This window comes from Pelodiscus sinensis, chromosome 32, assembly GCF_052426305.1.
Source record: "Pelodiscus sinensis isolate ZL-2025 chromosome 32, ASM5242630v1, whole genome shotgun sequence".
Lineage (NCBI taxonomy): Eukaryota > Metazoa > Chordata > Testudines > Trionychidae > Pelodiscus > Pelodiscus sinensis.
The window spans coordinates 13,603,782-13,629,282 of NC_143083.1; the positions used below are offsets into that span (position 1 = coordinate 13,603,782).

Here is a 25,501-nt window from a genome sequence, read left to right on the forward strand (position 1 = left end):
TTGCTGGACCTTGTGTGCCTCAGTTTCCCCCACCCCAGCCTGGAGACCGGTCCCTCCTTCCCAACTCCTCGTTTCCTGCCGCGGCGGGTGGAGGTGCAGGAAGGTGTGTGACGCCAGGGGGGAGAACGGGGGTGCTTGTGTGTGGCTGGGAGGGGGGAAAGTCCTGGCCGCACCCCCCCAAGGGGGAAGCTAGGGCAGGCCCTGATCCTCCCGCCCCCCTCCCATTCGCCTGCCCGGCCTTGGCGTTCACAGGGAAGTCCCCTATGGGGTGTCCCAGCAGCTGAGCAGGGCCGACATTCTCGTGGCGCAGGGACGCTTAGAGAACCCCAGGCGGGGGGCTGAGAGCTCTGTAGGGCCCGTTCCCGCCGCCCCAGCTCTGGCCCCTTGCCCTGAACTAAAACAGGGCCAGCCTTGGGCCCACGGCCCCGCGCTACCCCAGGCTGTGCTGGGGAGGGGCACAGGACACCACCTGAGCCCCTCCACGCAGGCTGGGGGAGCCGGGCCGGGGAAGGGGTGCTTCTTTCCAGAAAGGCTGGCCCCCCTCCCATCCGTCTGGGCTACGGCGCAGCCAGCAGGCCGGGCTGGGACCACCCCACAGCCAAACGCCGGCTCAGAACCACTCGACCACGCGCTGGGACGGTGCCCACCCCGATGCCCTGGCCCCTCGCCCTTCCCTGGGGCACTTCCCCCGGGACACCCGGCCTGGCTCCACCCGGCCCTTACTTTCTCTCGGGCCCCAGGCTGCCCCCCGAAGTCCTTTCTTGCAGCTCCGAGCCACTGCCGGGGCTGCTCAGAGAATGCCCCGTAGGAGCCTTCCCTGTGAACACCAAGGCTGGGCAGGAAATGAGGAGTTTGGAAGGAGGGACCGGTCTCCAGGCTGGGGTGGGGGAAACTGAGGCACAGAAGATCCAGCATTTGCTTGCAGGGGCCCAGCAAGTGAGCGGCAGAGTTGGCAGCCCCTGAGACTCCATCCTTGCACCCGGTGCCGCGTGAGTGTTTATATCCCAGGCAAAGTTCAAGGCCAGCAGCTTGTTCGGGGGGGAGGGGGGGTTGTGGAGAAGGTGCTAGGCAGGGTTTCCTCTAAGCTGGGTGCTTGGGCTGCCATGCTGGAGCGATTCAAAGGCCACCCAGTTGATTAGCCGAGTGCCCTCCGTAGGCAGCCTGTTTCTCCCGGTGGTGCACATCGGCACCTGCCTCGGTGCACAGAACAAAATTTATTCTGTACTTGGGGGGGGAAAGGAGGGGGAACAGCGGTTGGGGGGAGGGGCTGTCGTGGGGATTAACCCCAAACGTACAACGGGCCCTTGTCCAGAACAGCGGTGCCCCCACCGTCGCCTGCTCGTGGCCCCCACTCTCCTCCAGGGGGCACGTGTCTGGCTCACCTTCGCCGGCTCGCCCCGCTCCCTGGGCAACATGGGGGGCACTGCCATGCCCCACTTAGACCCTGACCCACAGGCTTGTGCCCCCACCTAGAGCACTCTGCCAAGCAGCCCCTGCCACCTGCTGCCCACGGCGGGGGGGAGGGGCACAGAGGGGCAGGACGTTTAACCCCTCGGTGACTGCCAGAGGCTCTTGGCTGGCCCCAGGAGGCCGGAGTGGTGCGGGCCCTGAGCACCCGTGTGCATGCCCAGCCCTGCACCCAGTCCCTAGGGCTGCAATGCACCACACGCCCCTGGCTGGGGCGACGGCCAGGCTTGGCCAGGAGCCTAGAGGGAGGCTGAAGATAACAATTCTTTCCTAGGAAGAGAGACAAAGGAACCAGGCCTGGGCGTTGGGTCAGGAGCCAGGAGGCTGAGAGCAGGAAAAGGGGGTGAAGGGGCCCGGAGCCCCTTCCCCCGAGAGGAATCAGGCTACGCGGTGCCTGGGAACCAAGAAACCTTCCCCTCTACCAGCCGGCTGAGCATCACGTCTGGCTGCGGGAGGGGGGGGGGGCAGGGTCGGGGACCCCCCCCCCCCCCCCTGACAGCCCCACAAAAACCCTCCCTCCCCCATCCTCTGCCTCATGCTCCATCCGCTCCAGGCCAGGTCCCAAGCGGCTTTGCCCAGGGGGATAAAGCCAGAGCTTGGGGCCCAGGGCCCCGGGGGGGGGGGGGAGGCTCGGCTCTGAGTGAGCCCCCTCCCCCGAAAGCCCCTCATGACACCAGGGTCCCTGCCCGCACCTTGGACCCCGTTCCCCACTCAGACCACCCCTGGGGCCGCTGCAGGGGTCTACACCTGGCGTTCATGAGGAACAGGGCCTGGGTTTTACCCCCCCCACACACACCCCCTGACTCCCTCTTAACTTCAGCAGCTAGTGGATTCAGCCTCCCCCGCTGCTGTTCAGCCGGGGGGGGGGCCCCGCACTGCAGCTCCCCCCCCTTTGTTCCCAGCAAGCAGGGGGTCCCCAAGGGGCTGGGAAGCCACCAGGCTTGACCTGGGCCAGCCCCCTCCTGCCACACCTCCGCCCCCGGGGGCTGCGCGCTGGCTGGCAGCACCCGGGCCTGGAGCGAGAGGGGCATGGCCCTGCCCCGTGGAGCCGGGCGCAGCTGATCGAGAAGGGCAGCGGCAGCCCAGGGGGCGTTTTATTAGAAAATAAAGTGTTTATTAAAAGGGTGACCCCCCCCCCCCCCCCGCTCTGTACAGCAGCTGGGAGAGTGGAACGGTCCGTCCCATCAGCAGGGGGCGACCTGGCTACAGCAGAGACCCCAGCGGGGGGGGGGGGGGGGGGGGAGGGGTTAGGCCAACAAAGAGCAGGGCTATTCTCTGTCCAGTGCAATTTTGAGCTGCTCAGCTTGTCCAGGAGTCGAGACCCCCAGCCTGGGCACAGCAGCGTCGCTTCCCGGGTCTCACGTCAGGGGCCGGTCCCCCGCGCTCCAGCACCGACTTTGTTCCAGTGTGTAACCATCCCACAGCAGAGAAAGGCCCTGGGCCAGCGAGCCGAGGCTTTCAAACAAGGAACGCACGTGGTGGGCAAGCCCGGCCCATCAGGAACCAGCCAGATAAATGCCTAGGAAGAAACAAGGCTAAGAGAGGCTGGAGGGGAGGAGAAACGCCCACCCCCAGCACCCAGGGATGGACCCCCTGCCAAGCAGACTCCTCCCCTCCCCTTGCCGGGACGCCTTCGTTATTCCAGTTTGTCATCAACCCCACCCCAGATCAAGCCGCAGCCTGCCAATGGAAAGAGTGCCCGAGGGGAAACTGAGGCAGGGTGACAGGCCACGCCCCCGCATGCCCAGCTGCTGCAGTTACCTGTGGCGAATCGCTTCTTCACCAGCGACATGCGGTACCCGCCGCCCGCCAGCTCCACCTCCACGCCCGACAGGGTGCTGCCCTCGCCGGTGAACTGGGCCGCCACCGGGCTGGGCTTGCTGGGGCCGTACAGGGGCTCCCAGCTGGCGGAGAGGTGGCCGCAGCCTAGGGAGCGAGGCAGAGACACACGGGGCTCAGGATCTCCCTGCCCACCCCTGGGAAGAACAGGCTCCCCCGCACCGAGCCGGGAGACGGGGGCTGCCCCACGCTGGGGGGGGAGGGGGCTGCTAAGCGCCACCAGCCCCTTCCACCCAGCCAGCAATGCCGGGGCGTGGCCAGCAGGAGGCGCCAGGCCGCATTCTCAGCCCCCCCGCAGCCTTCCCATTAGCTGTATGGCCCGTGGGCCTCACACACAGCCCTGCAAGGGGGGGGGCTCAGCTCCCGCCATGGCCCCCAGGGGTCCCGCAGCTCTCACCGCCACCATCCGGGGCCCCGGGCACGTCCAGCAGCCGCCACAACAGACGCTTCTCCTCCAGGTTCCTGCAGGGCCAGAGAGGCAGGGGCTGGGGACATGAACGGCACCAGCCCTGCCCTGGATCACCTCTGCCCCCCAGGGCCCTGCCCCCCGTCCCTCTCTCCCCACCCCCGCAGGTCCCCAGCCTCCTGCACCATGACCCCCAGGGCCCTGCCCCCTGTCCCCAGCCTCCTGCCCCATGACCCCCAGGGCCCTGCCCCCCGTCCCTCTCTCCCTGTCCCCCCCCCCCCCAGGTCCCCAGCCTCCTGCCCACCCTCCCCCAGGGCCCTGCCCCCCGTCCCTCTCTCCCCACCCCCGCAGGTCCCCAGCCTCCTGCACCATGACCCCCATGGCCCTGCCCCCTGTCCCCAGCCTCCTGCACCATGACCCTCAGGGCCCTGTCCCCGTCCCTCTCTCCCCGCCCCCCCAGGTCCCCAGCCTCCTGCACCATGACCCCCAGGGCCCTGTCCCCGTCCCTCTCTCCCTGCCCCCCAAGTCCTCAGCCTCCTGCCCCATGACCCCCAGGGCCCTGTCCCCGTCCCTCTCTCCCTGTCCCCCCCCCAGGTCCCCAGCCTCCGGCCCCATGACCCCCAGGGCCCTGCCCCCATCCCTCTCTCCCCGCCCCCCCCCCAGGTCCCCAGCCTCCTGCCCACCCTCCCCCAGGGCCCTGCCCCCCATCCCTCTCTCCCCGCCCCCCCAGGTCCCCAGACTCCTGCCCCCTGTCGCCCAGTGCCCTGCCCTCAGTCCCTCTCCCCGCCCTCCCCAAATCCCGTCTCTCTCTCCCTGCCCCCCCAGCTCTCTCTGCCAGTGCCCCACATGGTCCCCAGCACCCTCCCCCAGTGCAGTCCTCGTCTGCTTTTGCCACATCCCAGGAGGTGCTGGGGCACCCGTGACCCCCAAGCATCCCCCCAGCCTGAGGCCCTGCAGCAACCCCTGCCCGGCTCTCACCAGCTGGCCGCAGGCTGCAACCGCACGTTGGCCACCGGCTCCTCCACCGGCAGCAGCACCTGGACGTTGGAGAGGGGCCGGGGCGCGGCCATGGCGCCGGCGTTGTAGGCGTACTCCACGCGCACCTGGGTGGCGCCCGCCGCGCAGTCCCAGCGCACGGCCAGCTGCAGGGGGGCCGAGCCCGGACCCAGCCTGGAGCACTGCCGGGGAGCAGAGAGTGGCTACAGGGGCACTGAGGGGCGGGGGGGGCTTGGAACGGGTTCCCCTCCCACCAGAGCCAAGGGCAGAACCCAGGGGACCCGCACACCCCAGCCCCTCCCAGAGCCCTGTGCAGAGCCCAGAGTCCTAGCTCCACCCCCTCCCAGAGCCCAGGGGTCCTGGCTCCACCCCCTCCCAGAGCCCAGGGGTCCTGGCTCCACCCGCTGCCCCTCAGAGCCCAGAGTCCTGGCTCCACCCCCCCCCCGTCCCAGAGCCCAGGGGTCCTGGCTCCACCCCCCCGGTCCCAGAGCCCAGGGGTCCTGGCTCCACCCCCTGCCCCTCAGAGCCCAGAGTCCTGGCTCCACCCCTGCCCCTCAGAGTCCAGGGGTCCTGGCTCCACCCCCCTCCCCCTCAGAGCCCAGGGTCCTGGCTCCACCCCCCCCCCCCCCCGTCCCAGAGCCCAGGGGTCCTGGCTCCACCCCTGCCCCTCAGAGCCCAGGGGTCCTGGCTCCACCCCCTGCCCCTCAGAGCCCAGGGTCCTAGCTCCACCCCCTGCCCCTCAGAGCCCAGGGTCCTGGCTCCACCCCCCCCTCAGAGCCCAGGGGTCCTGGCTCCACCCCTGCCCCTCAGAGCCCAGGGGTCCTGGCTCCACCCCCTGCCCCTCAGAGCCCAGGGTCCTAGCTCCACCCCCTGCCCCTCAGAGCCCAGGGTCCTGGCTCCACCCCCCCCTCAGAGCCCAGGGGTCCTGGCTCCACCCCTGCCCCTCAGAGCCCAGGGTCCTAGCTCCACCCCCTGCCCCTCAGAGCCCAGGGTCCTAGCTCCACCCCCTGCCCCTCAGAGCCCAGGGTCCTGGCTCCACCCCCCCCTCAGAGCCCAGGGGTCCTGGCTCCACCCCTGCCCCTCAGAGCCCAGGGGTCCTGGCTCCACCCCCTGCCCCTCAGAGCCCAGTGTCCTGGCTCCACCCCCTCCCAGAGCCCAGGGTCCTGGCTCCACCCCCTGCCCCTCAGAGCCCAGGGTCCTGGCTCCACCCCCCCCTCAGAGCCCAGGGGTCCTGGCTCCACCCCTGCCCCTCAGAGCCCAGGGGTCCTGGCTCCACCCCCTGCCCCTCAGAGCCCAGTGTCCTGGCTCCACCCCCTGCCCCTCAGAGCCCAGGGTCCTGGCTCCACCCCCCTCCCAGAGCCCAGGGTCCTGGCCCCAGGGGCAGTGAGGGGCGTCCCGTCCCCGCCGGCGCCTCACCTGGTACTTGAGCAGGGCCACGTTGTAGTAGGAGGCGGCCGGGGCCAGCTCCGCCTGTTTCTGCAGGTGCCCGGTCAGCGCCGCCATGTTCAGCCAGAAATCCTTGGCGCTGGGGTCGCTCTGGGAGGGGTCGCTGTGGGGCGAGGAGGGGGCGGGTCAGGCAGGCCGGGACACGCCCTGGGGGTCCCCGCCAAGCCCCCCGCCCGGCCCCCCCGGTACCTGTACAGCAGCTCGGGGCTGGGCTGGAACTGCTCGATGGGCGCCGTGTGCAGCAGGCGGAAGTTGAGGACGGGCGGGGCCGGGCTCCCGCTGAAGACGCGGACGATGCCGGCGGGGAAGGACATGGTGAGCTCGCCCGTGATCTTCACCAGACAGCTGGGGAGAGCCGGGCGTTACCGAGAGCCCAGCCCCCTGCACCCGCGGGGAGTCCAGCCCTCCCACCAGCTTGGCTTCCAGCCACCCGGGGGATTGTGGGAAGGAGGAGGACCCAGATCTCACCATGCCCTGGGGCACGGGGGTGGCTGGGTGGCCCATCTCCCTGCCCCGTTCCCACAATTCTCTGGGGATGGCAGGTCCAAGCGCCAGATCCCAGCCTCCCGCCGGAGGGGCCTGCGCCCGCCTGGAACATCCCAGGACAAGACGTTGGGCTCCCCCAGGCCAGGGCAGGAGACGGGCCCGCGAGTCCCTCCCGGCCGGGGGGTCAGGCCGAAGGCCGCAGGAAGGGGCATGGGCTCCGGGGCGCCGGGCGGACGCGGAAGATCCCCAGGGACTCGGCCCCGCTGGCTCCAAAGACGCACGGGGCTGGGTCACGAGGGAGGCGTCGTTGGAAAGTTCCCCTTGGCCGTGGCCTGCGCGTCGCCGGTTCCCGATTTCCCCTGGCCTGCCGCCGATTTCCTTTTCCCAGATCCGGGTGGGGGACCTACGGCCCGCGGGGATCCGGCCCCGACTGCCTTGCTCCGGCCCGCCAGGCGTGGGGGTCCCCCCATAGAAAGGAGGCGGCGCTGGAGTTTGAGGGGGACGAGGGGAGCACCCCCTCCCCCCGCATTGACGCCGGGTCACTGGGGGGGGGGGTGGTTGTGTCTGGGTTTTTGCTTCGGTGCGGCCCCCGGCTGGCTTTCCTGATGGTCAGGGAACCCAGGAAAGGTCCCGACTTCAGCCAGCCTGCCAGCTGCGTGGCTAGGGGGAGGGGACGGGGAGGAGCCGGCGTCTTGGAATTTTTCCGTGCGCAGGGACCATCCCACCTGGGTAGTACGAGTGACGGGGGGGGGCAGCTGGCTACGGAGGGGGAGACCAGAGAACGGAGCCTGAGCCGGGTACCGCGGTTCAGCTCGGCCGGGGGAGAGGGGCAGACGTGGGGAGATCTGCCCCCTCGTGCCCATGGGGACGGAGGAAGAGCCGCGCCCCAGCAGCCCCGGAGGTTTGGGGGCAGACAGGTAGCCCTCCGCTGGGCCCCAGAGCCTGGGCCAAGCCGAAAGCCCCGCTGCCCATCAGGCCGCCGCCCCCCTTACCTGTCGGGGTCCCGGCCCTTGAAGTAGGCGTGGATGTACTCGGTGAAGGCCGTCGCCACCGGAAGCGCGTCCTGGGATCCCAGCACCACGGGGCTGGGGCCTCGGGAGAGCCCTGGGGGGGCAGCCACCGATCAAACCCCGCCCAAAGTTCCCCCGCCCCCCTCCCCTCCCCCGGTGCTCAGGGCCAGTCACCCCCCCCCCCCCCATGGTACATACCGAGCCCCGGCTGCGAAGCCAAGAAGAAGCCGCGCTCGCCCAGGCTGGCGGGAGCCGAGTGCGAAGGGCCGTAGCTCCACAGGGGAGAGGGGCTGAGGGAATGATACTGGAAAACAAAGGGCCGAGCGTCACCCCCCGGGGCGAGGCCGGACCGGACCCCCTGCAGCGGGGCGAGGCCCCAGCGGAGAATCCAAGGATCCCACAGCGCTGTGCCAATGGCATCAGGAGGGCTAGCCCCATGGTAGGGTTGGGGAAACCGAGGCACCGAGCGGGTGAGGACCGAGCTGGAACCAAAACCCAGCCATTCAGGGTCCCCCCGTCTCCCACTTACCAGTAAACTTCACTTCCCTCCTGGCCCCGTGCGCACCAGCCCCGGTGCTAATCATTCCACCTCCCCACCCCCCAGGAAAGCCCCACGCCAAGCAGCAAAAACCAGCCACCCCAAAGGGGCCGTGCAGAGGCCCCCGCCTGGGAGCGGCATCTGTCCCGAGCGCTGCCCTGGGGTCTCAGCGAGGGGTGGGGATCAGCCTCCCTGGAGACCCCCAAGACCCACAGCAGGGGGGAGGGGGGAGTCTGTCGCCTGACTCTGCCTCTTTGAAAAGCTGAACCATTCTTCAGCCGCCCCCCCCCCCCCCCCGCACTTCGGTCCAGCTCCAATGGCTCCGCAGCCCCCGCCAGGGGCTCAGACACACCCTCTCCCCGCAGAGCTCGGCTGCCAGCCTCCCTGCAGGACAAGTGACCGACCCGCTCTGTGCCTCAGTTTCCCCACCTGCCACAGGGGGGCGCTGGGCAGAGGTGACCGACCCGCTCTGTGCCTCAGTTTCCCCACCTGCCACAGGGGGGCGCTGGGCAGAGGTGACCGACCCGCTCTGTGCCTCAGTTTCCCCACCTGCCACAGGGGGGCGCTGGGCAGAGAGACGCCCCGGGATGGGACACAGAGCTCACGCTGGCTGAAGTCCCCCCGCCCCGCCCCCCCCCACCCCCAGGCGGCACCACCCACCAGGTCGCTGCGGCTGCCGGCGGAGGATCTCTTCGTCCTGGAGCGGCGCGGGGGGGCCACCTTGGGGGCAGCGGGGGGCGGGGTGCACGCTGCGGGAGGCTCTGCGGAAGCACAAGGCGGGTGAGACGACAGCCCAGGGAGCAGGGGCAGAAGTGCGAGCGCAGTGCCCGGCTCGTGGCGGGGGGAGACCAGGCCAGCCCCTCAACAGCTGTTTCCTCCCCACCCAGGGTGCTGATTGGCCAGCATCAGCAGAGTCCCGGCCTGCAGGGGGTGGGATCAAGGGGTGCAGAACCATCGGGGGGAAGGTCCCCACTTCTCACAGCCCCCCCCGGGACCCCGAGAAGAAGGAAGCCCAGCGGCAGATCCTGCCAACCCCCCCCCTCCCCCCGGCCATACTCACCTGGGACAGGAACCGCCGGAGAGCTGGAGTCTGCCAGCTTGGGGCTGGGCCCCCGGGGAGCCCACGGGGAGGGCTCCCTGCAGCCGGAGGGCACTGGAGAGGGCGAGGCGTCGGAGGGGGGGCAGGCCCCATTCTTGCAGGGCCGCACGGTCGGGTCCGCGACCGTGGAGGGGCCGGGCGAAGGGGCCGGGGCGCTGGCGCAGCGGGACTCGTGGGCCGCCCCCTCCTCCGAGTCCTCGCAGCCGAAGGCGGCAAAGCTGGGGGTGCCCGGGGGCCACGCCGCGGGGCTGGCGGGCTGGGGCAGCCAGGCGCTCGGCTCCTCCGGGAGCCTGGGGGAGCCCTTGGCGGGCCGTCTGGTGAGGGGGCTCTGGGGCGTCCAGGGTCTGGAGTCCGGGGAGGGGCCCATGGCGGGGTGCGAGGGGGAGTCCAGCCCCGAGTCTTCCACGTTCTCGGGGGACGAGGAGGAGAAGGGGGACGGGCTGGAGGCCAGGCCGCAGGCTCGGGAGGCTGTGGAGACAGGGTGACCTTCCCATCAGGGGGCTGCCGGTGCAGCGCTCCCCCTCCCCGGCCCCCCACATCAGCAGGGGGAGCCCTCGCCCCAAGCTGAAACCAGAGCCCAGGAACCCTGCTCCTCTTCCCAGCTCTCCCCTCACGGGTCCCTTCCCCGCCGTGCCTCAGTTTCCCCTCCTGGGAGGCAGGCCTGCCAGGCTCCCTCGGAGCAGGGCGCGTACCTGGGAAATCCTCCGCGTCGAAGGCCGACTCCAGCGGGGGCCCGAACAGGGCTGCGGAAGGGGCCACGTCCAGCCGGGGCTTCCCTGGGCACCTGGGGACGGACCAAAGCGGGGAGAGGTTGGCACAGTGACCCTTGACCCCAGAACTGGGGCCCCATTGCGCCCCGTGAGGGTCCAGTGCAGGGAGGCTGATGGCCTGGTGCCGGGAGCCGCTCCGGAGAACGGGCACCTCGTCCCTCCCTCCCCAAGAGCCCCTGCCACCCGCGCCCAAGGGACCCCGGTACCTGGGAGTCCACGCGGCAGAGTGGGACACTTGCAGCTTCCTGGGCTCGTCCCCTGCGGGAGAGGAGACGGATTTCAGCCGGGTGCCAGCCTACGGGCAGGGCACAGAGCTCCCGCCCTGCTTTCCCAACCATCTCCCTGTGCCTGGCCACAGCCCCTGTCGGTGCCCTGGGGCTGCCAGCCTGAGCCTGCAGAGAGGCTGAGCCAACAGAGCAGAGGTGGGGGGCAGCCCCAGGCCCCTTGCACGCGTGTTAACTCTGAACCCTACTGATGGCCTCCTTGAGACCAACATGAGCCATGCCACTGCCAAGCCTTTGAGAAGAACCGTTCGGTGACTCCAGCGTGCTAGACTGGGGCCTGGCACATTTCCCTCCTCGCCTCACCTGTACCTGGGGCCACGTCAGAGTCCACGTCCGCTGCGCCAGTCGTCCCTACCGATAAGTGCCCTAGGGAATAGCCAGAGCGAGAGTGTCACTGGGGATCCGGCCTGAAACCACCCCCACAGAGTGAGCAATAGCGCCCCCTGCTGAGGAGTCTGTGCACCTGCCCCCAGAGACCAGCAACTCCACCAGGGGCTAAGCAGTGTTGAGGTTCTAGGGGGTCTTCGAGGAGGGGAGGCCCCTGGATTTCCGGGGCCCCTGATGCTAAGAGGGAGACCTGGCCTGGGTCCCCTCGAAACTAATTCAGCCCTGGGCAAAGGGCAGATCAGAACGGCCCAGAGGGGAGAGCCGGCCCCCGGGGCGCTGCCGGGACAGACTTGGCCCCCGTCTCCCCAGCTGCAGGAGGGGGGCACAGGCAGCCTGTGTGGAGCCCGCCCGCGCCCCCCCCCCCCCCGTGTGGGGAGGAGACCCTGCACCCCAGTGAGCGCCCCCTGCTGGGCAGGAACCTGCCATGCGGCCCATCGCACCCACAACCATCTCCCCCCGCCCCACCGGGATGTGACCTCTCTAGAGCCCACCCCCGGCCCCAGGAGACCCCTGCTTGGGGGGCGGGGGGCGGGGGGAACAGCACTTACTGCACATTTGCCTCTTCACCGTGCCCTGCGAGGGGACAAGGGGAGGGGTCACCACCGGGGCAGTCAGCAGCCCCCAGCCTCCCTCCCCCAGCACAGCCCCGAACCCCACAGCCGACCCCTTCCCCTGCCAGCCCCACAGCCCCCCCCAACACAGCTGACCCCTTCCCCTGCCAGCCCCACAGCCCCCCTCCCCCAACACAGCCGACCCCTTCCCCTGCCAGCCCCTCAACCAGCCCTCCCCCAACACAGCCGACCCCTTCCCCTGCCAGCCCCACAGCCCCCCTCCCCCAGCACAGCCGACCCCTTCCAGCCCCACAGCCCCCCTCCCCCAACACAGCCGACCCCTTCCCCTGCCAGCCCCACAGCCCCCCTCCCCCAACACAGCCAACCCCTTCCCCTGCCAGCCCCACAGCCCCCCTCCCCCAACACAGCCGACCCCTTCCCCTCCCATCCACTCCCCCCAGCCCCATCACCTCTGCCCCCTCTCGGCCCCTGCCCCCTGCCACTGCACAGCAGGGGCTCCCCACTTCCCCGGCTCATGCCCTCACCGCTCACCCCGGTGCTGGGGGGCAGGGGCAGGTTCCCCACCGTCGCCTTGAGCTGCTCCACGCCGGCCTGGCCGCCCCCGGCCTCGCACGACTGCAGGGGCTTGATGTGCACGTAGAACTTGCGGGGCTCGTCCTCGTCCTCGTAGTCTGAGTCGCTGGACGAGCAGCCGCGGGGCCCGCCCGAGCCGGAGCCGCCGTCAAGGGAAAGACACCAGCCAGCAGCGGGGCTGGGCCCCGGCCTGCCCTTCCCACAGACGCCCACTAGGGGTCGCCCCATCCCAGCTCCCTGCCTGGCCCCGGCCGGCTCCCGCACCCAGCCCCGAGTCACCAGCCTGCCTGGGCCCCCAGAGACCCCAGTTCTGTTCCTAGCTCCCTCCCCAACTCCTCCCCACCCCTGGTCCGGTGCGTACGTGCACACACACGTGCACGCACCCACACGTGCACGCACCCACACGTGCGCGCTGTGAGGCCGGGCCTGTCTCCTGCCCGACCAGCCCTGATCCCAGCTGGGTCCCTCATGCCACGCCCCGCAGGGGGGGTCTGTGGGGAGAGGTGCCCCCCAACCTGGGCCTACATCTCCCAGCTTAGCCCAGGCCCTGCCGTGTTCCAGGGCCGGGGATGAGCATGGCCTGGCTTCCGTGGCACCAGGGGTCTGGAGACTGAGCTGCTGCCCTGGTACATCAGCACGGCCAAGCAGGGGGGCTGGACGCCTGGCACCTCTGCCCCCCGGACACAGCCCCACGGCCCTGGGCACCGCCAGGCAGGGGGCCGGAGGTTGAGCTACTCCAGGCCAATACCTCCCCTCCCCCTCCCTCTCCCCCCCCAAGAAGCTGAGGAGGTTAAAGCCCTGGCTGACCCTGCCCCCAGATCCAGCCCAGCCCGGCCCCTGGCCCCCTGCCCCAAGGATACTGCTCTGGTTGATGTCGGGCCGGACAGTGAACCCCTCCTCGTCCACGTCTGGGCAAGTCTACGGGGGGGAAAAACGGGGGGGGGGGGGGTCAGAGAGGCCACGTGCCCCACCCTGCCGTGGAGGGACCCTCCCTCCAGCACCCATTCAAGTCGGGACACCTGCCAGGTCTGCTAGCGAGGGGGACAGCAGGGGAGGGGGCACCGGCAGAGTGGGGGGAGCTGGCGGAGGCTGCGGGGGGGGGGGCACCGGCAGAGTGGGGGGAGCTGGCGGAGGCTGCGGGGGGGGGGGGGGCACCGGCAGAGTGGGGGGAGCTGGCGGAGGCTGCGGGGGGGGGGCACCGGCAGAGTGGGGGGAGCTGGCGGAGGCTGCGGGTGGTGGGGGGGGACACCGGCAGAGCCCAGGGGAGCTGGCGGAGGCTGCGGGTGGGGGGGGGGGTGGCCAGGCAGAGCCCAGGGGAGCTGGCGGAGGCTGCGGGGGGAACATGCAATCCCGGCGCCACAGAACCCCTGGAGCGTGGGGTCGGGCAGCGCGAGGCAGCCTCACCCGAGCAGCGAGTCTCTGCCCTGCCCCCCATTCCCCAAAGTTGCCCCAGGTGGACGGTGCCCAGCCCCCCATCAGCGAGAGCCGCTGAGCCCCGGCGAGCCCGGCAGCATCACCGGCAGGCACCAGCAAAAGGAGGAACCAGGCCAGAGACCCCTCCCCTCCCCTCCCCGCCCCCCGCTGGCAGCTACTCACCACATCAGCATCTGGGGACTCCCTGAGGTGGGGGGAAGAGAGAGAGAGTCAGTCACCCCCTGGACCTGCCCGGAGGGGAGCTCAGACGGCGGGGGGCGTGGACGGAGGGGGTGGGAGGATGGGGTGGGGGGAGGACAGGCGGGGGTGGGGGGCATGGATGGATGGACGGGGCGGGGGGGGCTCACCCAGCATCTCGCTCTCGGTCTCTCCGGCTCAGCCCGGGGATGCGGAAGGCTTTGCTGCGGCTCCTCTTGGGCCCTGCGGAGGACAGGGCAGGTGAGCTCCAGCCCCTCTTCCTGGCCAGCCCCCCCCCCCCCCCGCCAGCCCCTCCAGCTCTGCCCTGGGGCGATGGCAGGGCCCCGGCCCCCACCGGCAGCCGGCTGCAGAGACGTACTTGCCTTCCTGAGCTGGGGCCATGCTGCACTCGGTGAAATCCAGCGCCCCTGCAAAGGCAGAGCAAGGCTGGGTCAGCTCAGCAGAGACACCCCGCCCCCCATGCACGAGCCCCGCCCCCCACGCATGAGCCCGAGCCCTGCACCCAGAAAAAGCCCCGCCCCCTGTGCACAAGCCCCGCCCCCTGTGCACGAGCCGGAGCCCCGCCCCTCCATGCACAAGCCCCACACCACGCATGAACCCCGCCCCCTGTGTACGAACCCTGTACCGTGCACCAGCCCTGCCCTGCCCCGCCCCCCCATGCACGAACCCTGTACCGTGCACCAGCCCTGCCCTGCCCCGCCCCCCCATGCACGAACCCCGCCCCCTGTGCACAAGCCCGAGCCCCGCCCCCAAGCCCTGCCTCCCCATGCCCCTCACCCGGCCTCTCGCGCCCGGTGCCCTTGCTCTCGGTGAATCTCTGCAGCAGCGTCTCAATGCCGATGTTCTCCACGTTCTGCTTGAATTCCTCGTGCACCTGGGGGTGTGGGGGGAGCAGAGCTGAGGCTGCGCACGCGTGACTGCCCTGGCCCCCCGCTCTGCCCCATCACCCTCCGCACCAACTCAGAGCAGGATGAGACTGTGGGAGTGACAGCTGCCCTCACCTGCACCCCCCCTTCCCACTGCCCCCTCGCTCCCCCAATGCCCCCGGCCCCAGGGCATGCACCACCCCCACCCGGAGGGCAGCCAGGCCCGCGAGCCCGACCCTCACCTGTCCGATCTGCACGTGCGTGTCCTCCACCGAGTGCGAGTAGGAGCTGACCAGCCCCTTCATGTGCCGCAGGTGGGTCTCCTCCAGCTCCTGGAACCGCTGTGGGGGGGCGGGTGTTACATGGGGGTGGAGCCCCCAGCATTCCCGGGGTGTCTCCCTCAAGCCCCCCCCCCAGCCAATGTTCCCTCTCACCTTTTCCAGCCACGTGCGGACTACATTTTGTTCTGTGCACCCAGGCAGGTGGGGATGTGCACCACCCGCAGGAGCACACGGTGCCGGTGGTGGGCTCTCTGTTAGTCAGCCGGGCAGCATGTGATTCTCTCCAGCTCACAGGGCACGCTGCCCCGTCAGGCCCCCGGGGGTGGTGCCGTCCCAGCCCGGTCAGCCTGCACTGCCCCACGCTGCCCCGGATGAGTCTCGAACCAGAGTCCCCCTCCGGGGGCTGCCCCTCACCCCGCAGCCTCCCGACATGCCCCAATGCCCGGCCCCCTGCTCCTCTTACCACGGCCGAGTCCAGCATCTTCTGCTCGAAGTCGGCCCGGGCCACGTTGTACTTCTCCACCGCGCGGCGCAGGGCCTCAGCCGCCTTCTTCGCCTTCAGCTCGGCCTGGCCGGGACAGGATTGGGGGGGGAGGGGCTATGAGCAGACCTTGGGGCAAACCCCCTCGGCAACGGGGCACCGCACCAGGCCAGCCCCCCCGCGACGGGCCACAGCCCTTCCTGCCCCGCCCAGCCCCGCTCACTACCTTGTCCAGCTCCTTCTGGCTGCTGCCCTCCCGGCGCAGGCGTTCCGCCTCCTGGCACTTGCCGTGGTAGTTCTCCTTGGCCTTCGGCACCAGCTGGGCCACGCCATGCAGCAACTGGATGGCCTCCAGGGTCCCTGACACCTCCTCCTTGGACTGGGGGCGAGAGAGGGGCCTGGAGATGGGGGGGACCAGGGGGAGCTTCCTTGCCACCCAAACGCCCCTCCCAGGAGCACCCCCGGGTGGGGGGCAGGGAATTGGGCATTCGGGGACGTCCAGCTTGGGCTGCCGGGCAGTGGGTGGGGGGCAGGGAATTGGGCATTCGGGGACGTCCAGCTTGGGCTGCCGGGCAGTGGGTGGGGGGCAGGGCCTGGTGTGTGCTGGGGCAGCCAGGGGGCGGGGTTCAGGGGGGCCCCCGGCTCGCAGGCGGGTACCTTCTTGTGCCCCTTGGCCTGCTCCTCGCCGTAGCGGGCGATCTCCTTCAGCAGATCTTGCAGCTTCCGCACCAGCTCCAGGTGGCAGAGGGCCAGCTTGTCGGAGGCCACGCGGAAGACCTCCCAGAGCGGCGCGAAGGTCCTGCCGGGGGGGAGACGGACACTGAGACCAGCCCCACCCAGGGCCAGGCGGCTGGGGGGCTCCCCAGTGGCTACCCTCCTTGGAAGGGCTGGGGGAGGGGAGGGGGCATCGGGAGATACAGGGGAGCCACATGCAGCTGGGGAGGGGGGTCACCCACCACCTCCCCCCCCGGCTCACCCGAGTTGCTGCGTGCCGCCGGCAGCCATCTTGGCCAGCTTGGCCATGGACTTGGCGTAGGTCTCCTCCACCGTGGCCCTGCAGGCAGAGAGGGGGTGAGGGGAGCCGACGGGCAGCGCAGGGGGCACCACCCTGCCCCACGCCCGGCTGGGCCCAGGCGCCGTCCCGCCGGCCCTACCTCTCGCGGACGAAGTCGCCCAGCTCCTTGGTGGAGACCTGCCCGTGCTTCATGTTGTGGTAGAGCACCTCGAAGCCCTGGTTCCTCTCCCCCTGCGGGGGGCACAGAGCGGAGCGTCAAGGGGGCAGAGTGGCCCCGGGGCCAAGGCCCTGCCCCCGGAGCGGAGCCCTCCCGGGGCACGAGCCAGCGGGCTTTGGGGGGCAGCCGCAAGGCAAGGGGCCGGGATGTGGGGGGCAGCAGAAGGCAGGGGCTGGGATGGGGCAGGCAGCTGGCAGGACAGGGGCCAGGATGTGGGGGGCCAGGACGGGGGGAGCCGTCGCAGGGCAGGAGGCCGGGCCGGGGGGCCGGGACAGGGGGAGCAAGCCACAGGTGAGGGGGCCGGGATGGGGGGGAGGGAGCAGCCAGACAGGACCCCACGGGAAGTCCCCTCCAGCCACCACCCACTGCCTCCCCATCTCCACCAGCCCTCGCTCTCCCTGCACTAACTCATCCCTCCCCGTCTCGTAAACACTCCAGCCACACGGCTGCAGCAGTAGGCTCACTCGCACCCCCCTTATCCCCCCCCATGTGGGGGGCAGCGCCAGCCACAGCCTCTGGGTAAACAAGCGGTGCCGTGCAGGGAGAGACGCCAGCCCGGTGCCAAGCGCTGAGGGGCACATGGTGCCAACCCTGCACAGACCGCCCGGAGGGCTCCTGCCCATGCGCTGAGGCAGGCAATGCCACTGGGACATGGGGGGGCTGTGGGCACCTGGCGGGCGAGCTCCCGGGTGCCCAGGGGCAGCCCGTTCCTTCCCCGTGCCCAGCTGCCGGGGAGGCCTGTGGGGCAGGGAAATCGGACCCCGGCCCGTGTCAGGCGGGAAGTGGGGGGTGCGGCAGGCCAGGCAGAGGCGAGAGGCAGGAGGGTTAGCCAGCCTCACCAGCCCCATGTTGCAGCCATGGGGAAACTGAGGCACGGGGCAGGGACGTGACTGGCGGGAGAGGCAGCCGTGGCTACCAGGCCCACGTGCGAGGAGAGGGGTGGGCAGGGGGGCAGGTTCACCCTGGCAGCCCCCAGGCAAACCCCCAGCACCCGCCTGCGCCTCAGCGCAGAGCCCTGGGCATGGGAAGCCGGATGCCTGGGTGCCCAGCCCAGCCCCAGCCGATACCGTCCACCCGGCCGTCTTTCTGCACCGGGCTGCAGGTAGGGGTGGCCCCGAGGGCTCTGGCAGCCCCCCCTCCCCCCGCCCTGGAGAGTCCAGGTGCAGGTGGGGAAAGGCGGCGCTGCCGCTTTAAGAACCAGGAGCCGCCTGGCAGAGCACCCGCACCCGGGGCCCGTTGCTACGGGTGATGGGGTTGCCTAGCTACCACTTTGCCCTCCTGCTTCTGAGCTGGATCGGGTTTGAGGATGGGGGGGGTGAATGTCTTGGGGGGGGGGGCTTAGCTGGGCGCCCTCGGAGCAGGCGGGGGCTGGGGGCTTGCACCCGGCCAGGCCCACCCAGAGCGATGCAAGCTGCCTGCAGCCACGCCTGCCTCACCCCCAGCAGTGGGGGGCTGCCCCCCATCCCGGCCCCCCTGCGGCCAGGCCATACTCTGGATGGGCAGACGCCCCTCCCTGCCCCAGCGAGCTACACAGCACAGCCCAATTGCTGGGGGAGCGACCAGGGGGCACACGGAAGAGCCCAGCTCGGAGCCCTCTCCATGCCCATCGGGAACACTTACCCAGAAATGCTCCGCAAAGCAGGACATCTTGGAGCTGGGCCGACACCCCCCGCCGCTCAGGTGGCCGGCCTCTGGACAAACACAGACACGGGGTGAGGCCGAGGCAGGCTGCTCCCTGCCACGCCCCAGGGGGGCACCGTGGGACGGAGGGGGGCTCCGCTCGGGGAGGGGACACATCACCCCCCCGGGTGGGAACATTCCTGAGCTGCTAGAGGGGCGCTGGGACACCTGGGTTCCAACCCCAACTCCAGGAGGACACGGAGGGAGCTGGGATGCCTCCGTTCTCTGGAATTGTTCAGGCTTCTGGTGCCTCAGTTTCCCCACTCCGAAGCCGGGAGCCGATTTGCTATGTGAAGCCTTCCTCTCAAGGCACAGCGCCTCTCACGAGACCGGAGTTTCCCTCTCATATTCTGCCACCGACTCCCTGCATGAGGCAGGGCAGCCCCGTGCCTCAGTTTCCCCTCCTCAAAGCGGGGCCCAGACCGCCACCCGTCGGTCCCCGCAGGCTAGCGGGGATAGGCCCTCGTGGCCTGGCGGTGCTCCGGGGGGCAGAGCGACTCGCGTTTCTTTTAAAACACGAAGCAGCTCGCAGATCCATGCGGCTGTTACCATGGAAACAGGCTGCTCTTTCTATCCCACAGTCGCGGGAGCCAGGAGAGCGGCGGTGCCGGCATAGGCTGTTCACACCCGCCGAGGGCCGACAACACCGGGCCTGGCACCAAACACCCTCCCGTCCCACTCCCCTGGGTGGCTTTCCCCAAACCCAGGGGGTTCTGGATCCTGGATCCGGCCCCCCCCACACAGGGATGGTTCCCTCAGGCTGGCCCGAGCCGGCACAGAGGAGAGGCGAGAGGAACGCGACCAGGTGCTGACACCGGATAGGCAGCTGAATAATGAACGAGGCTGTGCCGTGCTCCTCCGGCACCTCCTCCCGCCCCGTCGGCGCACCCCGCAGGCAGCTGCTCCCCACATCCCCCGCACGCGCCGGGCGCGTTTCCCCGTGGGGAAACTGAGGCACAGAGGCGGGCGCTGCCCAAGGCTGCGGAACGACTCGGAAACGGCAAGAGAACCAAGGAGTCTAGCTCCCCATCCTCTCCGCCAGCCTCGTGCGAGCAGGTGGCGGAGTCTCCCGCGGTGCGCCGGAGGCTGATCCTGGCAGAAACCACCAAGGTCGGAGACCTCCTAGACTACAACAGGGGGGACTGGGTGGATCTCTCCACCCTCCGAACCCCCCTGCGCCTACCCCCCTTGCCGCGGCCCACTCTCGATCTCCTACAGAGCCCTGTGAGAGGGGACGCCCTGCCCCTCCCTTCCCGCAAACCCTCCGTCCCTTCTTATTGGGCCCTCTTCCGTGGGCCCCCCCAGCCTCCCCATCCCTGGACCCCCAGCCGGCTGGCTTTCGAACCGCGCCTAGAGAACATCTGCACACGCTCGTGCTCCATACTCTGCATCCCCCCCTCGTGCCCCGCCCCGATACCAAGGGCAGGGCTACCTAAGACCCGTTGAGGATGGGGGACCCTGATGTGCCCGTGTGTATTCTGCCTTAATCCCGCAGCCCATCGGGGACACTAGCTGGCTGCTCCTCCATGGGGCCGTGAGCACGGGCGTGTACTTGGCGCGGTTCACCCCCATCCCGGACGCCTGCCCCTTGTGTGGCGTGAGGGAAACCCTGGCGCACACCTACCTCGAATGCGCCAGCGGCGCCTAGTCCGGCTCCTCCGGAACCTCTAATTAAGGTTCTGGCTGCACTTTTCCCTTCCCCTCTTTATCTACGCACACCCCATCCGGCCCCACAAGGGCGCAGGACCTCCTCGCCGGCCTCCTCCTGGCTGTAGCCAGCCGCCGGCTAGAACACCAGGAGGGGGATCCTGGACGAGGGGATCCCTGCGACTGGGGGGCCTATTTCCGTTCCTCCCTCGTGGCACGTATCCGGCAGAGTTCCTCTGGGCAGCGTCCACTGGCTCCAGTCACAGCGTTGAGGAGCAGCGGGCGCTGGCCGGGGTTCTCTGCTCGGTGTCCCCAGCTGGCTCCCTTGTTTTGAACCTGTGACCAGCACCCCTCCTTTTAGTCATCATTGGTCCCCAGTACTCAGCGGAGCCCGGGACCAGTTATCCCTCCCGCAGGGCTGGCGGAGGGACTTGGAATGGTGGGCAAGCTGTGGCCGCCCACCTCCCCATGGGCTCCCGCGGGAGCCCACTCCCTTCTCAGCCCCCAGGAATCCCGGCTGCCCCCGCCGGTCCCCAGCTCAGAGGGGTCCCTGGGACACACAAGGGGAGGCTCGCGGAGCCCCTCGGCCCCTAGTGCTCTCGCTCACGGCGGGGTAGGGGGACGCACCTGCCTGGCCTCTAACCAGACCCTGCGTCACCTGCTCCTGGAGTCTCTGGCTCCCCGCATGGCACCGCTGCTGGGCGGGGGGGACTGGCCCCGGCCCCCCCCCAACTCATTCACCCGCTCCCCGACCTGCCCCTCCCCCTCCCTGCAAGAGTGAAAAACAGGAAACTGGGAAATCTTTGCGCGCTCGATTTTTCTCGTCTCTCGGGGCCTGGGGTTGGGGGACCAGCAGCCACCGCTGGGTTCTAGCCCCGGCCCCATCTGCAACCAAGACGGCCCCCCCGCCCCAGGGCCACCGGACTCACCCAGCACTGAGGGGCGCCCGGTCCCGGCTGGCTCATGCTCAGCTCTGTCCTCCTGGCGAGGGGACCCAGCCCTGTCAAGAGAGAGAAACCAGAAGTCAGCACAGTGCTACTTCCGCTGCAGGGGCCCCAGGGAGGGGGGCGGGGGGAGTGGAACCAGCACCTGTGAGGGCCAGCTCCCTCCCTGTGCCGCTGGCCCAGCCTGGTGCTACAGCCCCTCCTCTGCCCTGGCGGGCACAGGCCTGACACAAGTGCGCAGCCGTCAGCGTGGGGCATTTCCCAAACCGGCGCTCTGCACACGCCACCTCCCGCCCACGGGGCTCCGGGCACGTTGGAAAGGAGAATGATGAGAGGAAACTGAGGCACGAAGGGACCGTGACTGGCCTGAGTCACCCAGCGGAGCTGGGAATAGAACTCAGAGCTCTCGAGTCCCCAGGACCAAAGCTCTACCCATTAGGCCCTGCTGTCTCTGGCCTAGTCACGTTCTCGCCCGGCCTGCCACACCCCCCCCCCATCCGCTCTCCGTGAGGCACCCGGGGGCGCTGCCAGTCCTGTCTCCCCACAGCAGCCTCCCGCCTAACCCTACCCGCGGCCGCGGCGCCGGGCACCGGCCAGGGCGACCCACACAGGAGCGGGGCAGAGTCCACTCCGGGAGGAAGGACCCAGAGTGGAAATCGATCAATCCCGCCTCCCTGCGGGCTCATGACAGCACGGGGCTGGCATCCAACAGCCAAGCAGAGGGGATAACCCCAGCATCCCGCTTTCCTGACGTCCCATGGTGCCTGGCTCCCGCGCAGCCCCCCCCCCCCCCCCCCCCGCCCTCCGGGGTGGCCAGGATCGCCAGCTCCCCACCCCTACCTGGAGGGCGCTGCCCCAACCAACGGGTTCGGATTTCTACAGCCGCCCCCGCTTGGTTGCGCTGAGGCCGAACATGATCCCTGCTTGGCGGTGAAAGGCAGCCACCTCTGGGACGGAACGCGGCAGCTGCAGAACCACCCACAGCAACGCGCCTCATGCAGGTAACAGGCAGGCAGGCTGGGATGGCCCCAGCCCCCAAATGCTGCAGAGGTGCAGCAGGCACCTCACAGCGCTGGCGCCACCTCTGCCAGCAGACACGGGCCGCACGGCAGGGAGCCGACGAATCCAAAGGCCCCAGCAGCCCTGGCCACACGGGTGCCCCGAGATAGGTGCCACCCGCTGCCAGGATCCGCATGGCAGGGCTGCAAATGCAGCCCACCCCCCTGCAGCCATGGCGGGTGCTAGGGGGCTGCGGGTCAGCGCTGAGGGGGGGCCCAGCCCTGCAAGGTGGGGGGGGCTCCGTTCGACCTGCCGCAGAGGGAGGCTTGGGACAACACCCACCCGCCCTGCCAATCGCTCCATTTCCCAAGCGCTAAAATTAACCCTCCGAGGGCGGCAACGCCCAGAGCAAACTGGGAACGGGGCGCAGCCTGGCCCCGCTGGGCCCCGGGGAGCCGTCAGGCCTGGGACAGGGCCCCCGAGCTGGCCAGGGAACACCCGGGGCTGGCATTTAAACAGGAAAAGCCTGGGCAGGGAGCAGCCTTCCGCTTGGGAACATCCCCCCGTCACCCGCTGCCTCCCTGCCCCTCTCGGCAGCAGGCCCCCCACCCCGCATGCTGCTCACCCCAGGCCTGGCCCCACCGCAGGCGTCCAGCAACTTGCAGGGCACCTGGGTCTGGAGGAGCTGGCTTGCGAGAGCCTGTGTGTCACCCCAGTGTCCCTCTGCCCCGGATGCCCACCCCATGCCTCCGGGCAGCGGCAGAGGGGGTGCTCCTGGGAGAGAGAGGGGGATCCTGTCTTACAGAGCCGAGGGGGGGTGCCTCGGTCTCTTCCCCCTCTCCCCCCCGGGGCCTGCTCAAATGGAGACATTGCTTGCCAGCCTGGCCCAGAGTTTTACCCAAGAAGGGACACATCCCCTGGCTCCTTTCGTGCCCGCCTTCCCCCAGCACCGAGAGGTACCCCCACCCGGCACCCCACACCCAGGCCCCAGCGGAACCGAGAAGCCACAAGCTCGCTCAGGGCCATGGAGCCGGGTGAGAAAGGGACCCAGCGAGCAGGCACTGGGTCCAAAGCCCGCAGGCTGGGCCCGGGGAAGCTGGCCAGGCTCTCACCCGTGTCACCAGGCTCCTGAACTCCCCCCTGGCCTGGGGCCAGAACTGCAAACTGCCACACCCCCCCCAGGGCGCTGACCCCCTGCTGGCTACCCGGGTGCCCGAGGAGCAACCCCCCCCCCCCACGGCCAAGGCAAGGCCAGAGGCACCTGCCCCTCGCAGATCTCCTGTAGCTTTCCTAGGCCTCACCACCCAGCGAGGGAAACTGAGGCACCAAGCCACCCAGCTCCTAGAGGCCTCACTCCTCCTGCCACCAGACTCCTGCCAGGGCTGCGTTTGGCCCTGCTAAGGTGAAGTAACGGCTGAACTCGCTCCGGGCCTGGAACGGTATCCAGGAGTCTTCCCCCCACCCCACATGCTCTGATCTCTAGGGCACAGGAATCCCGACCCCCAGCGCCCCCGATCCCTCAGCCCCTGCTCTAGGCACAGGAGCGCCCCCTCCTCCCGCCTTGGATTTTCCAGGCACTCCAGCCAAACACGTCTGCCACCGGGAGAGGTCCCCGGCTCCAGGATCAGCCCAGGAGGGGCGGCGGAGCTGGAGAAGGAATTCTGCACTCCCAGCTAGCAACAGACGCTGTGCTCCCCGGGGTCACTCCAGGCCAGGCTGCCACCAGGCGAAGCCGAATGCCGGAGGGAGAGGCGCAGGGCTGGGCCCACGGGGCCCCAGGCTTGGCAGGAACCAGGCGATGCGCCGAGGCCGAGCAACGCACCAACAAACAACGCACGTCAGTGTCAGCCGCCCGGCGCTGCCAGCACCTCCCGCCGAGCCGCAGGCAAGGAGCAGAAACCAGGCCTGCGTCTCCCCCCTTCCCGGAGCAGCTGCCAAACCTCCCCGGGCAACTAGTCCCCCGGCAAACGCGCATCAACCCGACCGGCGCAGGGCCCTGCCCCGCCCATGCAGCTTCAGGCGCCGGCAGGGCAGGTCCGCCCTGGCCTGGAGCCGGGCCCAGGGAGACGCTGCGATAGGAGAACGCGCCCGGCACTGAGCCGGTCCCCCCTCGCCTGCCCTCCGGCGCGGTGGGAGCAAGCGGCCCCCGAAGCTTTCAACCCAGCCCAGCAACAGACCCACACGAGGCGCTTTGAGGCTTCAGAACTGGCCTGGAAACTCAGCGGAGGGGAGGAGGGTGCAAGGGGTGGCAAGCTAGCCCTCTGTTAGCAGCCGTGGTGGGTCTGGGCGCCACCGGGTACCACGCTGCCAGCCTAGGGCTACAGCAAGGGTGCCAGGCCTGCAGAGTGAGCAACGTCGCCCTCTAGCGGCCGGTGCCGGGAGGATAACGCTCTACTACTGCTGCCGCCTTTTACCCGCTTCGGTTCACTCTGGTCTGTGCTGAAGACAGCAGGTTCGAATCCTGCCGGGGCCTGCACCAGAGCCGGCACGAGCCAGGATGGGAGAGGAGCAGGGCAGGGCAGGGAGCGCGATGCCAGCCCCGCCCATGTGAAGCACCAGCCCCAGGCTCCAGACACACTGCGGGCTCTCAAAGGGTCCCCGTGCACCAAGAGGACAGAGCAGAAGCCGACCCCAAGGAATGAAACATGCAAGAAGGCAAACGCAGCACCCCCTTCCCCCCCCCAACACACACCCCAGCCCTGCATCGTGGGGAGCGATGCAGCCACCCACGAGCCCCCTGGCAAACAGCCCAGCCCGGCACGGTGCTGAGAGGCCGCCCACAAGCCACATCCCCCCAGCGCCCCGCGTCAGCGGTGTCGTGCGGCGGGGGCTTCCAGGGGTGGGGCTGACGCCAGGGCCCCCGCACAGCTAACCGGCGCCTCTGAAGAGCGCTTAGCCAGCGGGCGCGTTCGGGGCTGCACCCGCCCCCCCCACGCGCCCCTCAAGCTGCCGCCGCGCAGTTGCTCAGGTGTCAACGGAGACAAGGGCTGGCGAAGACGGTTACCCTCCCCCGCCCCTCGCACTGCCCCCCAGGCAAAATCCTGCTGGATCCTCACTGCCCGAGCCAGGTGGAGGGGCGACCGCTCACCCCACATGGCCTAACCCCGCACGCTGCAGCCCCAAGGCCCCAGGGGCAGACGGCAGGTGCACGGCTCCGGCTCCCCATCCCGTGACCTTCACCGGAGAGCAGGGACGCCCGCCCCCCACCTGTGGGGCTGGGAGATTTCAGGCAGGTGGCTCGGCGGGGGCAGGAAGTGAGTCCGGGAGGAGGGGTGGGGGGAGCGCACGGAGGACTCTGCAAAACCCATTCCAAGCGCCTTCCCAGCAAAGGGTGCACCTGCCCGCTCCCCCCCCATCCCGCCTCCCCAACACCTGCCCGCTCCCCCCCCCATCCCACCTCCCCAACACCTGGCCAGCGCCCCCCCCCCTTTGCAAATGACAAACTGGATTGTCTCAGGCGGGGGGGGGGGATGATTGCGAGGCGGATCTGCCCACCCCCGGGCCTGGGGCCCACGGACACCAGCCAAACGGGGGGGGGGATGTGGCCCCACGGAATTAATGCCCCCCCCTTCCCAAGACAGACAAGCACCTGCCCCCCCAGCCTGACAGGAGGGGGGGTGGAAGCGGCAAGGAAGAGGGGGGACCCCACGCGGGGAGGGAAGCGCAACCGGGGGGGGCTCCCTGGGGGGGATCAGTGGGGCGCACAAAGACCCCCCCCCATGGCGCAAGCGGCCCCCGGGGCAGGGACTCACCTCGGCGGCCAGCGGAGCCGGAGCCTCCCGCCCCAGCGCCCGGGCTCGCAGCCTCCCCCCTGCCCGCCCCCCAGCCAGCCGGGCAGGGGCGGGGGCGGGGGCGGGGCCGGCGCG

The 25,501-nt window shown here is 70.0% G+C and overlaps 1 protein-coding gene across 4 annotated transcripts; it reads right to left on the reverse strand.

The window, feature by feature from the left end:
- Window positions 1-2,578: 2,578 nt before the first annotated feature.
- Window positions 2,579-25,501, reverse strand: FCHO1 (FCH and mu domain containing endocytic adaptor 1). 4 transcript variants are annotated; one of them, XM_089775010.1, is made up of 29 exons: window positions 25,388-25,501; window positions 20,622-20,692; window positions 17,986-18,056; window positions 16,288-16,379; window positions 16,110-16,187; window positions 15,791-15,932; window positions 15,360-15,512; window positions 15,116-15,220; window positions 14,614-14,712; window positions 14,283-14,379; window positions 13,868-13,912; window positions 13,655-13,727; window positions 13,470-13,491; window positions 12,733-12,791; window positions 11,832-12,009; window positions 11,277-11,301; window positions 10,651-10,707; window positions 10,264-10,315; window positions 9,980-10,071; window positions 9,249-9,755; window positions 8,849-8,949; window positions 7,849-7,954; window positions 7,633-7,744; window positions 6,344-6,499; window positions 6,125-6,257; window positions 4,691-4,890; window positions 3,704-3,768; window positions 3,229-3,393; window positions 2,579-2,986 (listed from the first exon to the last, which is right to left on the reverse strand). In XM_089775010.1, exons 3-29 carry the CDS (start codon window positions 18,010-18,012, stop codon window positions 2,964-2,966), a joined length of 2,964 nt encoding a protein of 987 aa, XP_089631136.1. In that variant the 5' UTR covers window positions 18,013-18,056; window positions 20,622-20,692; window positions 25,388-25,501; the 3' UTR covers window positions 2,579-2,963. The 4 variants fall into 4 exon arrangements, with proteins under 4 accessions (XP_089631136.1, XP_089631135.1, XP_089631137.1 ...); XM_089775009.1 differs by having other exon boundaries at window positions 2,582-2,986; window positions 10,645-10,707; window positions 25,388-25,500; XM_089775011.1 differs by lacking the exon at window positions 25,388-25,501 and adding an exon at window positions 20,782-21,106 and having other exon boundaries at window positions 2,582-2,986; window positions 10,645-10,707.

Coding starts and splice junctions, on each gene's coding strand:
- FCHO1 (XM_089775011.1), bottom strand. CDS start 20,894: ATGCCCCACGCTGACGGCTGCGCACTTGTGTCAGGCCTGTGCCCGCCA. Junction 7,955..8,848: donor CCGGCAGCCGCAGCGACCTG/GTGGGTGGTGCC, acceptor TTTGTTTTCCAG/TATCATTCCCTCAGCCCCTC. Junction 6,500..7,632: donor AAGGGCCGGGACCCCGACAG/GTAAGGGGGGCG, acceptor GGCTCTCCCCAG/CTGTCTGGTGAAGATCACGG.